The sequence below is a fragment of the Callionymus lyra genome, chromosome 1 (genome assembly GCF_982586985.1).
Source record: "Callionymus lyra chromosome 1, fCalLyr1.hap1.1, whole genome shotgun sequence".
NCBI lineage: Eukaryota > Metazoa > Chordata > Actinopteri > Syngnathiformes > Callionymidae > Callionymus > Callionymus lyra.
Genome location: NC_141818.1, coordinates 24,730,047 through 24,743,595, shown reverse-complemented (window position 1 = coordinate 24,743,595; position 13,549 = coordinate 24,730,047). Strand labels below are relative to the sequence as shown.

At 38.7% G+C, this 13,549-nt stretch overlaps 1 protein-coding gene across 1 annotated transcript; it reads left to right on the top strand.

The window, feature by feature from the left end:
* Nucleotides 1–6,022: 6,022 nt before the first annotated feature.
* ube2l3b (ubiquitin-conjugating enzyme E2L 3b) lies at nucleotides 6,023–11,238 on the top strand. Its single transcript, XM_087798331.1, has 4 exons — nucleotides 6,023–6,127; nucleotides 9,552–9,647; nucleotides 9,778–9,964; nucleotides 10,441–11,238. The coding sequence occupies exons 1-4, from the start codon at nucleotides 6,101–6,103 to the stop codon at nucleotides 10,593–10,595; spliced, it is 465 nt and encodes a 154-aa protein (XP_087654457.1). The 5' UTR covers nucleotides 6,023–6,100; the 3' UTR covers nucleotides 10,596–11,238.
* Nucleotides 11,239–13,549: the final 2,311 nt, after the last annotated feature.

The following is a 13,549-nucleotide window of genomic DNA, read 5'->3' as shown; positions in this document are numbered from 1 at the left end:
ACATAATACTTTGTTAAAATATGTAGATTGCTGATCATGTCTGTATTGTTTTAAAATGACCAGAATACATTGATATTAGGTAGATAATACGTGAGGGAGATTGCCTACATTATTTAACTGTTGCGCAAAATGTCCATTTTTTGTTAAAATGTACGCCTCTCGTTTAAAAGGTAATTAAAGAACAACATTACGATTTTTAGGTGGATTTTCTTATATTTGGGGGGATTGGATTCTTAAAAAAATATTTGTTTGGAGGACTAATGATGATGATTATTATATATATATATATATATATATATATATATATATATATATATATAAAAAGATCTTACCACTATATTGTTTTATAATATTTTGCGGGGGGACTAATTGTATAATACGCATTATTATCCTTTTACTTTTAAGAAAAATATGTCCTTCTCTGAGTTTTCTTTTCTTCTTACCACTAAACAATAGATTGATTTTTAATTTTTAATTTGTATTCCGAAACTTAATGTCAAGATCTGAGTGAGATAGCACTTTGCTCATTTCAGAGATTTTTAGACATTCTCTGTACAATCCACATGTACTATTAAACATTTGATTATATTCTTCCTTGGCATATAATCCACATCTTTCTGGGGTTCAATATTGTGGATGATGCCCTACACTTCCACTCTCTTTACCGTGCTACTGTTCTACTATGATTACTGGTTCACACTTGATCCACTACAATGTCTATACATGTGATTTGTTCAACAAATTATAAATGAAAAACATTTTTTAAAAAGTCATCACACTCCCTACTGTCAGCGAGCAGGCTCTGAGACTCTGCAGTAATCAGCAGAGCAGAGTGCACCCACGAGACCCAGTTCAACAACAAGATGGTACAGATGCATGAAGGGGATTAGGCTATGGATCTCTGACTCAGAACTGACCCAACCGACTCAGTGAATGCCAACTATCAGAATCTTGTTTTTCCTTAGAGCTATTGTATCTCTGCAAATGCCAATGTCCCTCCTTGTTGGGCACCACATACATTTTTTTTTAATAAATATGGATATTTTGGATGGAGTGCATTAGTTGTAGTGCATAAGTATTTTGTTTTGTTTAACTCGCAATCTTATCAGCAGAGGTCATGATGCCCTGAACAGCAGCTTTGCACCTAAGCTGACTACAGACACACTCACTTCAATCACATAGTTCTCATTTTTCCGTTGTTTAGGGCAATACCAGCCTGAAAGTTACATTTGAGGATTTGTTTTACTGTTCAGAAAACTCTACAAGACTGCTTGTGTCCAGCACTGTTTCCCTTCTTCTGTAAGAACCTGAGAAGAATCATGTTAGCTGTTAGAAACAGACACTTTTTTTGGACAATTCCTCTTTAATGAGGAGGTATTCAAGTTGTTGAGTGTGTTGTTTTGATGCTGTGTTAGGGTAATAAGAAAAATATTAATAGGATTAAGGGCGTGATCACAGTTTTGAATTGAGAAATTCTTCAACTTCAAATGTTTGAACACTGTGTTCTGATTCTTTTAACCCCAAAAGAGAGTTACCAACTCAACCAGGTAGTATCTAGTTATATTGCAAATCAATTTATAAGACCCAGTTTTGCTGACAGATTGTGCCATTAAAGGCCACTATCTTACAGAAGAACAAATGCAATACGCTCTTCCACGTTGGTATGTTGTTCTATTCTAACTGCAGGGGATCACACTAGAAGAAAAAGTTCAAATAGCAAGAAGGAAGAACTTTCCACGCCAACTCATGTTTTCATGTGTTTCCTGCAGTGGCTCCAATGCCTACTACAATCCGAAGAACTGCAAACAAGCAGCTAGAAGTAAACCTAACTTAACAAGATTTTATTTATAGAGCACTTTAAAAAAACAGAAGTTGGCACATAAATATCACACAAAATAAAAACTGTTAAAAACACTAGACCGGGAGCATAATGGTGGAGCATCTCCGATAGTTAGGGCGGGCAAGGCCATTTCAATACCTAAAAACAAATAAAATCTTCAAATGAACTCTAAAATGCACAGAAGGACATTGGAGGGAGGAGGGGACAGGAGTAATGAGCTATCTCTTGTGTTCCAGTTACAAGCTAAGCAGCAGCATTCTGGACTAAATGGAGATGTGCCAGGGATGACTGGCCGAATCCAAAATAAAGTGTGTTACAGAAATCCAGCTGAGTTGAAGGCATGTATCACTTTATTTTGAAACAACAATTCTTTCAATCTCACCCGCCGTCCGCTGTATTTCCTGTGGCGACAAAGCCGCTTCTGCAAGTGGGATATGGCCGGGGGTTTGGAATAGGTGAGGCGGGATTCTCGCCAGGTGCAGTGGCAACGTTTTCTGTACACCATGGATAAATGGTGATAGATTTCCAATACTAAACTGGAGATCCAAAAGGAACTGGCGATCATAAACCAGCAGAGACTTAATCTTTATAGTGCCAAACATCAGAATTACCCCAAACGCAAACAAAAGCAGAACCAGCAGACGAGCAGCCAAACACACCGGCACCATCTTCAGCACTAATAGGCCCAATGGTTAAGATATCATCAAAATGGATGCAGTCTGGTACTTATAGGTTGACTGTGACTTAAAAAGGTTTTCAGAGAATATTCACTCTAGCAGAAGAAGACAATGGCTTTGGTGGTTGCTAAGGCAAAGATCATAGCATTGGAGGCGGTAAGGCCAAAAAGGTATTAAGAGAGTAGAGTCGAAAGACACAGCTCTCGATATACCAGTAGTTCTACATTCTTACCCTTAATTATGGCCACGAGCATAGGGTAGAGCCTGAAAAACAAGAATACGTATACAATCGGTCCGTGGGCTCTCAGTAAATTAAATGCGAATCTCTTTCACTTAAAATATTTGCCCCTTGTAATGGCTAAGTGAAAACACTTTCAGCTGAATCAAGCCTAAACTCTGATGATAAAATTCAATTAATTCAGTACTTGGGTAACTTAGGCAAGTCAACCTGAAGACCTGGGTGTTGTATTTGACAAAGACATGTCTTTAGTACAACACTGCCAAATACTGTTTCCTTCAACTGAGGAAAATCTCTAAACTCTCACCTGCATTTAATACAAAACGCTGCAGCTAGAATTCTCACCTGCTCTAGTAGAATAACTTTTCCAGAAATGTTGGTTCTTACTTTCAGAGCTATTCATGGTCAGGCTCCACCTTACATGATCTGATCAAGCCTTACACCCGAGGTCTGTGGATCAAAATCTGCTGATGGTTCCACACGCTTTCAGACCGTTGTGCAGGTTTTTTTTTTTGTTTTTTTATTATATTGGGACTACAATGTTTGTCACTGTGTTGTCTTGATCTGAAGTTTTTAAATGTGTATGTATATTAACTGTGTATTGTTCTTTTTTAAAGCACTTTGTGAACCTGGTGTACAAGAAATTTCCAAAACTTCTTCGGGGGTTGAGGAAGGTCATGAGGAAGATCTGGGCCAAGGGTACAATTCCACCAAGCTTGAAATGGGCAGATGGATGCTTTGTCCTGAAAGAGGAGGGTTCCTCCACAATCCCCAAGTTCAGGACAATCTTGCTCCTGACTGTAGAGTGCAAAATGTTCTTCTCAGTGCTTGCAAGAAGGATCACCTCGTATATGACGCAAAACCACTACATCGACACATCCATCCAGAAACATGGCATTCAAAGCTTTTCTGGATGTCTTGAACACACTGCAATGATCAACCAATTGATTCGAGAGGCAAAGCAAACGAGAGGGGACATAACAGTTGTCTGGTTAGATCTTGCTAATGTTTACAGGTCAATCACTACGAACTTGTACAAGAAGGTCTCGACCACTATTACATCCCAGTGGCAATCCGAGACATAATCACCAGCTTCTTGCTGGATTCAAACACAGGTTTACATCAGCACTTTTCACCACCAATTGGCTAGACCTCCAAAAGGGAATCCCTGTACCATTTTCCCCATCTGATTCATCATGGTGATGAACCTTCTGATAACGGCAACAGAAGGGCCTCTATATCCGGTCTGGGCAGCTGCAACTCCCCCTGTCATCAGTTGTGGAGGAGTGCAAGGTGGCAAAGTGCAGAGTCGTACTCAGTCTGAGAGATTCCAATGATGACCTGGTAAAACAAGTAGGGGTTACAATAAGGTTTGGGCGCAAAATGGCGGTTGACAAAGCTTTGGATCAGGCAATAAGTTCACTGAAGCTGCAAGACATCATCTGCAAGCAATGCATCCATTGGCAAGGCCTCAGCTCTGTTCAGTTTCAATCGTGGGGAGGAGAAAGTGCCAGACAAGGCATGGTTTAGGCAGAGGTTTCTGGGCAGAAAGAGGATATGTGTACAGCTAGGGCAGTGGAACAAGGTTCCCAAGGAGCTTGGACAAAATGGAATTTGCCCAAGCAAGGTCACGTGGCAAGAACGGTGGGGACTGGAGCCCTATCGCATCTCCATCCTCTTGAGGTCCACGTACGATACTCTACTTTCGCCATCACACCTGCACACATGGGGACTGAGAGAGGATCCACTCTGCAAACTCTGATATACTGTCTGGGTGTAAAAATGCATTAACCCAATTATAAGTGGCGACACGATAAAGTCCTCCTCTCACTCGCAGACACCATTGAGTGGGAAAGAGTAAAGAAGGGGGCAGCAGGTACATCTATAGGGAGAGCAATCATCTTTCTTAGGGAAGGAGCCAGGCCCACTCCAACAGCAAGAAGGAAGTCCAACATCCTTCAATCTGCATGCTCTGGGAGATGAGGGTTGACGCGGGAAGGAGGCTGCAGTTCCCGGAGGTGGTCCAAACAACCCTCCAGCCTCCAGTGGTCAGCCAAAGACCAGAAGATAATACTGGTTGAAATAACCGTTCCATAGGAGGAAGGCTGCGAAGTGGCCAATGAGAGGGAGGCCTTAAAGTACCAGCCCCTTATCCAGGATTGCAGAGACAAGGGCTGGCAGGCATAATTGTTTCCCATGGAGGTTGGGTGCAGGGGCTTCCCAGCTAAGTCGGCATGGCGCTTGATGTCAGCTCTGGGTGTAAATGAGATTCAAGAAGCAAGCGGCCCGTAGGATTGGGAGAAAGCACGCCTCGTGTTGGATCTGGAGTAAGCGTGAGGAGGAAGGCTGGAGGCCAGGGGCAGGTGGGCAGGTAGGCAGTGAGTTGGCCACTCACTGCCAGCCCACCAACCGGAGCATGTTGTGGTTGAGGGCCGAAACACTCAGTGAAGGTTGCGCACCACCTGATGACATCTGCTCCCGGCCTTAGGCTACAGCTACCTACTAAGGTAGCTGAAGAAGACACCCAGGTGTACGTAAATAGACTGTGAAAGGCTGCAAATTACTTACTTACTTTACAAATATTACTTACTTACTTACACTTATTATCCCAAGTTAAGATATTTATTATGGTAAAGGAGATGTGTTTCCTTTACCCCAGCAGTTGCATGTCAATAGGAATTTAGCTCTAACATTAAAAAAAAACAAAAAACATTTTCTTAAATGGTGATGTCCAGTTATTCTAAATTGTTTGTTTTTTGGCTGCTCAATTATTTTTCCTGTTGTGCTTTCTAGTGTTAATGTGAATTACACAAATGTACACTTTATTTTATAAATTATTTATAATTATTATTATTAAAGTCCCCTAATTACATTCCTGGGGGAAGGTGTACAGAGTGGCACTATTAGCAATAAAAGGCAATAATTACTGCTTACATGTTAATACAAAAAAAACTTTGTTTTGCTATGATCAAAGGCTGAGAATTGGTTTCAACCTCAGTTTGTGTTTTTATAAGGCTGATACAGTTAACTTTGATTTGACACTACTGAATACCTTGAAGAGCTAAACACTTCCCTAGCCAGACTTGGTCGCTACCACTCAGTCATGACTAAGTGAAATTTAGCAGGATCTGCCTTCGTTAAATCCGGTAAGGTAAACATCAGCCAGTCATAAACCAAAGAGTCAAAGTCCATGCGTCATATTCTCTTTACGACTTAATTCCCAGTAATATCACCATTATTAAAGCATTTCCTTCGTGTATTGCAGTTGGCGAGTTGGGTCCACCTCTTCTCCAGACCCATATTCCTCCGCGCTTTGGATTGTGGGTAGACCACAGCAGTTTCAAGATGGCGGCGAGTAGGCGGCTGAAGAAGGTAAGTCTCCAAGAACCGTTATATTAATTTTACATGATACTTTTGGCACATTCGCGACAGCTTGGTGGCCTCCGTTTATCAAACAAGACAGCACGATGAACTATCGTTTCGCTACTGTAACAATCCTCTCTTTTGGACGTTCTTTAAACGAGTAGGTCAATAGCAAGCCTTCTAGCGCGGAAGATATTAGGTAGCGCAACGACCGGTAGGATAGGCCAGCTTCTAGATCTTCAGGCTTATAGTCAAATATAAAACCACTCGCACACACACACACACACACACACACACACACACACACACAGAGTGCATACTTAGTGTTTCAAACGGTGTCGGTCGGTTCAAGCTACAACATTTGACCTGCGTTGTGGTCCGATACGAAGCTAATCGGGCAAACCATTAGCCCGTAGTTTGGACTAGCAACAACAGCTAGCCCGCTTAAATCCTCTTCGGCAGTGTAACGATATACCATTCCAGTCAGTCGGTTAAATACAATCCGGCGTCAGTACGTTTATGTGTGATACGATGTACAATAATTGCTCTAAACAACAGTTTCTGTTTAACCAGCTTCAAGAGTAAATGTGGTGGATGTGTTTGCATATTTGTTCCGACGTGCGTATTAGTCTTTTTCAAAAGTAACGGAAACTAAATTAATACGCACCCGAATTTAACTGGTAAGGTTAGTTACATTATGATTCACATTTTATCATACTGAAATAGTGAAAATCGCCTCGCCCCCAAATCGAAACAACCGTTTCATTTATTGAAGACGTGCAAACACACTACAACGAGACTAGTGGCTGCCTGATGTAACTGGTTTTCCTGCAAAGGTTGAACACTGTTGATTTGAGTGGGACTCACTCAATGTGACAAAATATCCATATATTGTACAACCAGCTTTAGTCACTATGTTTTGATATGCAAGAATAAATACTGTGCATATTAAGTATAGAAAATACATTTTGAAATGAAGAGGAAATATCTCTTTTTATCTCTTAAGTTGTTTAAACAACTTATCTAGAATTTTTTCTATCATTAAATTTTATCTGTCCTTTTATTTTTTACTGGTGGGTATGTTGATAAAATGCAGCGTAAATGTCAATGGGGGAGAATATGAGCAACCTTAGACAAAGTTGTATGGAAATGTAATCATTTTATTTGGGTCCCATTCCAAATATACAATGAAAATGTTTCTATAATTTATTAAAAAAAAAAAATAATACATGTAATTAATTTAGCTAACCTAAGCAATGTTGCAGCAAAGCAAGGCTGAATATGATGGATGGATTTTGATTGATGTGTAAAAAAAAACATTTTTTTTGAAGAAACAAAATATCAATGGATATCGCTGAATCGATAACCTTCCCCATTACCTTGTAATTTTACTTATTTTTGGTTTATCTTACTTGGTACTTGGGACTGTACTTAAGTTATTTTTATCCAAACATAGATTAAAGAGAAAATGACAAGAGCTGCACATTTTGAAGTAAATGTGTGATGTTTGCACAATATTGCGAATGTTATTCATATATAGAAACCGTAATAAAATAAAAAAACAGAAGAATTTCCATCACCCAGATAAAGGAATCGTCTGTAGAAATGAATCAATTTATTTAAAAACAATATAAAACTGTTTTAAATATAAAAGTTTTCTTCCATGAGTGACATGAAGTTGAGGCCTAACGAAGAGAAAGAAGATATAACTTAAAGAAATATAACTAAATATTTATTTAGTGTCATATTGATTTAAAAAAAAAAAACGTAATTCTAGAAAGATCATGTGCATGTTGTGTATAAGTAAGTGACATGAATGTTGTGCTCATTGGTCTAGTGGTTAAGGAATAGGGATAGACCGATAATAGGCCGGACCGATATTCGGCATTTTGAGGCTTTGGCATCGGCCTTTTTGATAATCCGATGGCCGATGATAGATCAATTTAAAACGGTTATTTTGATTCTGATTCAGCAGCGCCTCTCTAACTCCAGTCACTACTTCTCTAAATGTGCCCCTTGCCTCTATGATGTTTAATAAAAAATATGCTTTAAGTAGGGCTGCACGATTAATCGTTAAAAAATCACGATTTCATTTCCAGGTGATGACGATAATTTAAAAAAATGATAATTGTACTGCATTTCGAGGGATGTGATAGTGGCGGAGATAACAAGAGCAGTTGAGAGTGTGAAGAGAAATGAAGGAGAAAAGTTGTGACACAAATCCTAAAAAAGGCGCAGGTCTGCCGGAGTGTCAACCGGCCCTGGAAAAAAAAAGTTGGTGTATCTCTATTAAGGGGTTAAAAAAGTATTAATACAATATTACGTCAAAAAACGAAATCATCGATTTTTTTTAATCCAAGCTAACCAAAAAAAGACAATTTTGTGGTATTTCATTTAATTTCTGGGTCTGTGTGCTCTCCTCAACCGGTGTAATAATTGAACCAATATGAAATATGAGTACATTGTTGTTGTTTTTAAAAATATTTTTACTTTTTTTTTTTTCTCAAATACAAGTTATTCACGTTACAATAAAACATTTTTCATTGTGATTGTTAAGATAAGTTTATAAAGCCATTTTTAGATAAAGGCAAATTAAGCATACATCGGAACAAACAGACGATTCATAAGGTTCATTTAGTTACTTACTGCACAGTTTCCGCCGACACTGTCGCGCCGCCTTAGGAAACCAGGGAAATTGTGTGCTTGCAAGCGCGTCAGTACAGTCGTACTGTTTATAAACAATAACATAAAATGAAAACGAAACATTGAAGTAATCTTACACCAGCTGGAGAAAACAAATAAACATGCATGGTGGGAGTTTTCACAGGGTTGTTGACTCTCACACACAGCTGTAAGGGACATACAGGTAGTTGTGGTTGCTAGGTCAGCTCCTGACGATAATGCCTTACTCTGTGCCACTTCATTACCAATTCCAACATTTTTTCTTTGGCATGAAATATGCTTGAAATAACAACTTAAAAAACAAAACCTGCTCCAGCTTTTTCTTTTGTTGGCAGGTTGGAAATGTGACAGTGATTTTGATTTGAATAGAAGAAAATATGTTTAGGCCTCAACCGGGGTTGTTTTTGTTTTTGGTCAAATAAAAGCAAAACTTACCTTGAGTTATCTCTCATTTGTGTTTATTGTTTTCTTACGGATTATCGATTACATTTATTTAGTTTTTTAGCACCTATTGCCTGGTCTCCTATCGTGGCACAGATGCTCCAAGCTCCATGCTTTTAAGCCAGACAATTTAAATGGCTCAACCAAAACATGTTTGGCAGTGTGCCTTAAGTCTAGTGTGACATAGTAGTGGCTGAAGTTGTTAGTCTAGTACATTTTTTGTATCTGTTTAATTGAATTGAAATGAATAAGTGAAAATATATTACACTGCCCTCTCAAACTTTAACTACGATTTCATTTTCATCCACAGGAACTTGAAGAGATTCTTAAATCTGAAATGAGGAACTTCAAAAATATTCAAGTTGACGAATCCAACGTATTGTCATGGCAAGGACTCATCGTTCCTGTAAGTATCAATCTGTGTGTGTGAACCTTCCATCTCAGAGGGAAGATTTGATGTAATCTAATGCAGAGGGAAAACGAGCTTCTTGTGTGTGCACATTTGTGGACTGACGTCTCTCTGTTGTATGCTGTAGGACAACCCTCCCTATGACAAAGGTGCGTTCAGGATCGAGATAATTTTCCCTACGGAATACCCTTTCAAGCCTCCCAAGATCACGTTTAAGACAAAGATCTACCATCCCAACATTGATGAGAAGGGTCAGGTGTGTCTGCCTGTCATCAGTGCAGAGAACTGGAAGCCAGCCACCAAAGCTGACCAAGGTAAGTGTGCACATAGAGCTATAACCAAATGATTGGAAGTTAAATCGTCAGTGTGGCACTCAAGGTTTTTTTCTCTAAGTAACGAGCCATAAAAATAAAAGTTGTTTCAGTGCTTGACATGCAAATGTAATCTGTCGTTTAAAAACGGCAACATCCATGACTGGATGACGGTAGAATTATTCTTTCCCAAGAGACAAGTTACCTGGTGAACCATCTCCACAAAATTCCATTTTGGCCATGAATTACAAGCCCAACAATGTAATTTTCTTAATGAAGGTTTTAAGTCGTATACATTTGACACAAGACAAAAAAGGTTTTTGGAAAAATGGAACAGCGGAGTGGCTGAGGACTATAATGTAATTAATATCTGTACAGTGGTGGTGAATGCATATCATAAACATTGTTATGCATTTAATGTGCACAAACTGCATAATGAAATGAAGAGCGAGATGACCTGTGTATCTTGTGTCCTGCAGTCATTCAGGCTCTGATCGCTCTGGTGAACGACCCTCAGCCGGAGCACCCCCTGAGAGCAGACCTAGCAGAAGAATACTCAAAGGACCGTAAAAAATTCTTGAAAAATGCAGAGGAATTTACAAAGAAACACGGTGAAAAGCGGCCAATAGACTGATCAGCTGATGAGCATTGTGCTCTCTCTCTGTCTCCTCCTCTTCTCCTCCTGCTTCCTTCCTCACCTACCTGACCAAAATCAGTGTCCATAACTTCTTCTCAGACATACACACCACACAAAACCACACACACATACACATAAACACACCTTACTCCTCCCTCCTTGGTTCCCCCCCCCCCTCCTTCCCACAGTGGCCCTCCTGAGCTGAGCCAGGTAGCCTCGGCAAACCTTCTCCATCTGGGACTCTCTGTGGATCAGACGGCTTCCCCCTCCTCTTGCTCTACTCCTCAGCCATGACTCTCCAGTCCATCACTAACTTTCTACTCTTTTCTTAAACTTCAAATGGAAGTTTGGTAGAATCAGCAAGTGTTCTGTTGGCTGCTCCTTATATAATACTTGTGTTCTAGCTCTCACCTAGATTTTATTTTCAACAAGAATTTCATTATTTTGCTGACAGAGAGGAAGCGTGTGAGTGTGTGTGCACGTGTGTGTGTGTCATGTTTTCTCCACTGCTTCTAGACTTGCACTGTTCTCTTGAATCATCCCTCACAGCCCCATCTCCCCTTCTAACCCAAGTGCACACACACACATTGTCATCAGGAGTGATCATCAATAAACATCTGTTCAGCTCAGTTTTTCTCTATCACATTGTGACGCTCTTTTATTCACACTTAGCCTGGAGACCTGTCGGGGGGCGAAAAAGGAAACGTAGGAAGCATGCCAAATCAATATCAATGTAAAAACGGATTACTTTGTTTTTATTTTGTAATAAACGGCAGATGGTTTGATACCTTCACCAAAACAGTTTAAAGGGTAAAAAATGTAAAAACCCAACTCCCCTGACTCACTCGCATGTTTAAAATGTTGAAGTCTTCCTCTTCAAGATGCAGCTAGTCAAATCATCCTGACAATGCTGAAAGTCTGAAATCTCAGTGAGGGGTTACAAGAGGTCCTCCAGCCAGCTGTAATCACATTTATTCATACAAGTCTCTTTCGGGATTGATGACGCTGCGTGACAAGCCTTGATGCTTGGCCAATCACCGCAGAGTAGGTGTGGTTACAAGATTTAAATTTTCAATTAAGTTTTTTGCAAACAGACACATACTGATAAGCACAATAGAGGTCAAAGATCAATGTAAGAGTCACTCAAATCAACACATTAGTTTCCCTTAAAGGATAAAATGGCAAAGGTCACTTTTTTTGTGATGGTGGGAAATATAACTTCCTTGGATGACCACATTTTACTCAGTGGCGGTTGTATTGGTTCATCAAGCAAAAATAAAGGAGCGAAAGCTATAAGAATCTACTATATGCTAATTATTTTATATTGCTCTAATCTTAAAAAAAAAAAAAAAGTTTTTTTAATGTATATTCTCTTAAATCTTTTAGAAGATAAATTAATACTGGGAAGTCTTTAAATAAGGCCGATACTATTCATGACGAAAAACAAATGAATACAAAATGAAGCGCATAAATGTAGCTGGTTTGAGGGATTATAAATCAAATCTCCAGAGTTCCAATCAATGACTACTATGGATGTATTTTAGAGGATGTATACTACTATAATATAAAATACTGCACTTGGACTGGGGGAATTGTTTGATCCTCAGGTTCCCATAGGAATCGGCAGAGCAATGCACACTTTTGATCAAATGTATACTGTATATAGATATATCTGTATATATATATATAGAGAGGGATTTGATAATTATTATTATTATTTATTTTTTTATTTTACTTTATAGTAGTATACATCCTCTATAATACATCCATAGTAGTCATTAATTGGAACGCTGGAGATGTATTGCTTTATAATCCCTCAACCCTGTCATGTTGAATATTTGAAACGGCTACAAAATAAGAATATTTAAATCTTAATATCTCTAAATTTCTATTTTCAAATATTGTGATACTTTATAGTAGTATACATCTATAATACATCCATAGTAGTCATTGATTGGAAGTCTGGAGATTTATTGATTTATAATCCCTCAAACCTCAACTTGAAATCAACTAAAATCTCAACTTGTTTCAAACAATCCGAACTTTTGTCACAAAATGATGACAACAAACACAAAAAGTTGTATGAATCGATAAAGAATAAACGTTTATTTTACAGTACCGAGTATGACCGTAATGAAGGATTAAAAGGCCCACAGAGTTCCGCTGATATGCTGCTCTTATTTTGAAACTGGGGGTTTGTCTACCGTAATGTTTAGCGGGAAAGTAAGTAAGTAATATTTATTTATATAGCGCCTTTCGAGACCAGGGTCACAAAGCGCTTAAACAATCAAAACAATACTCAAAAAAGTACATACTTTAAGGGGAGGAAAGGGCATAATACCTATTGTTTAGGTTACATCCAGAATGGCTCTGCATTTTGAAATTTAATTTTCCCCGTGTAAAATTAAAGCATGGATGTGAAAGGAAATTTAAAAGTTACTTTGTGTTTTTCAAGTCCTCTGCACAAGAGTAAGCTATAGATCCTTAAAACTCTTCACTGGCTTCCATTTTCTTTGAGGATCAACTTTAAAAGTCTGGTTCTTACTTTCAGAGTTATTCATGTTCAAGCTCCTCCTTACATCACTGAACTCCTTCAAGAAACATCTTTTTTATTTATAAGACTTTCTTATTCGTGCAGGCCTTTCTCTGACACCTGTGTTTTTCCCGGTGTTATCTTGATCTATTTAGTTTTTTTATTTTTTTTATTTTTTTTGATTGTTGAAGTGCTTTGTGACCCTGGTCAAAAAAGGGGTCTATAAATATAAATTACTTACTATATTAGATACAACATTGTTTAATAATTTTAACAAGAATACAACTAACAAAAGAAGCTCATTAGTTATAGTTATGCATTGTTGGTGTAATTCCATGTCAGTGGGGATGGATGAGCCTCATCACTCCAGTGACCAGTGGACCAATCCGCCGTACTTCACCATCCACTCCCGTCTTCA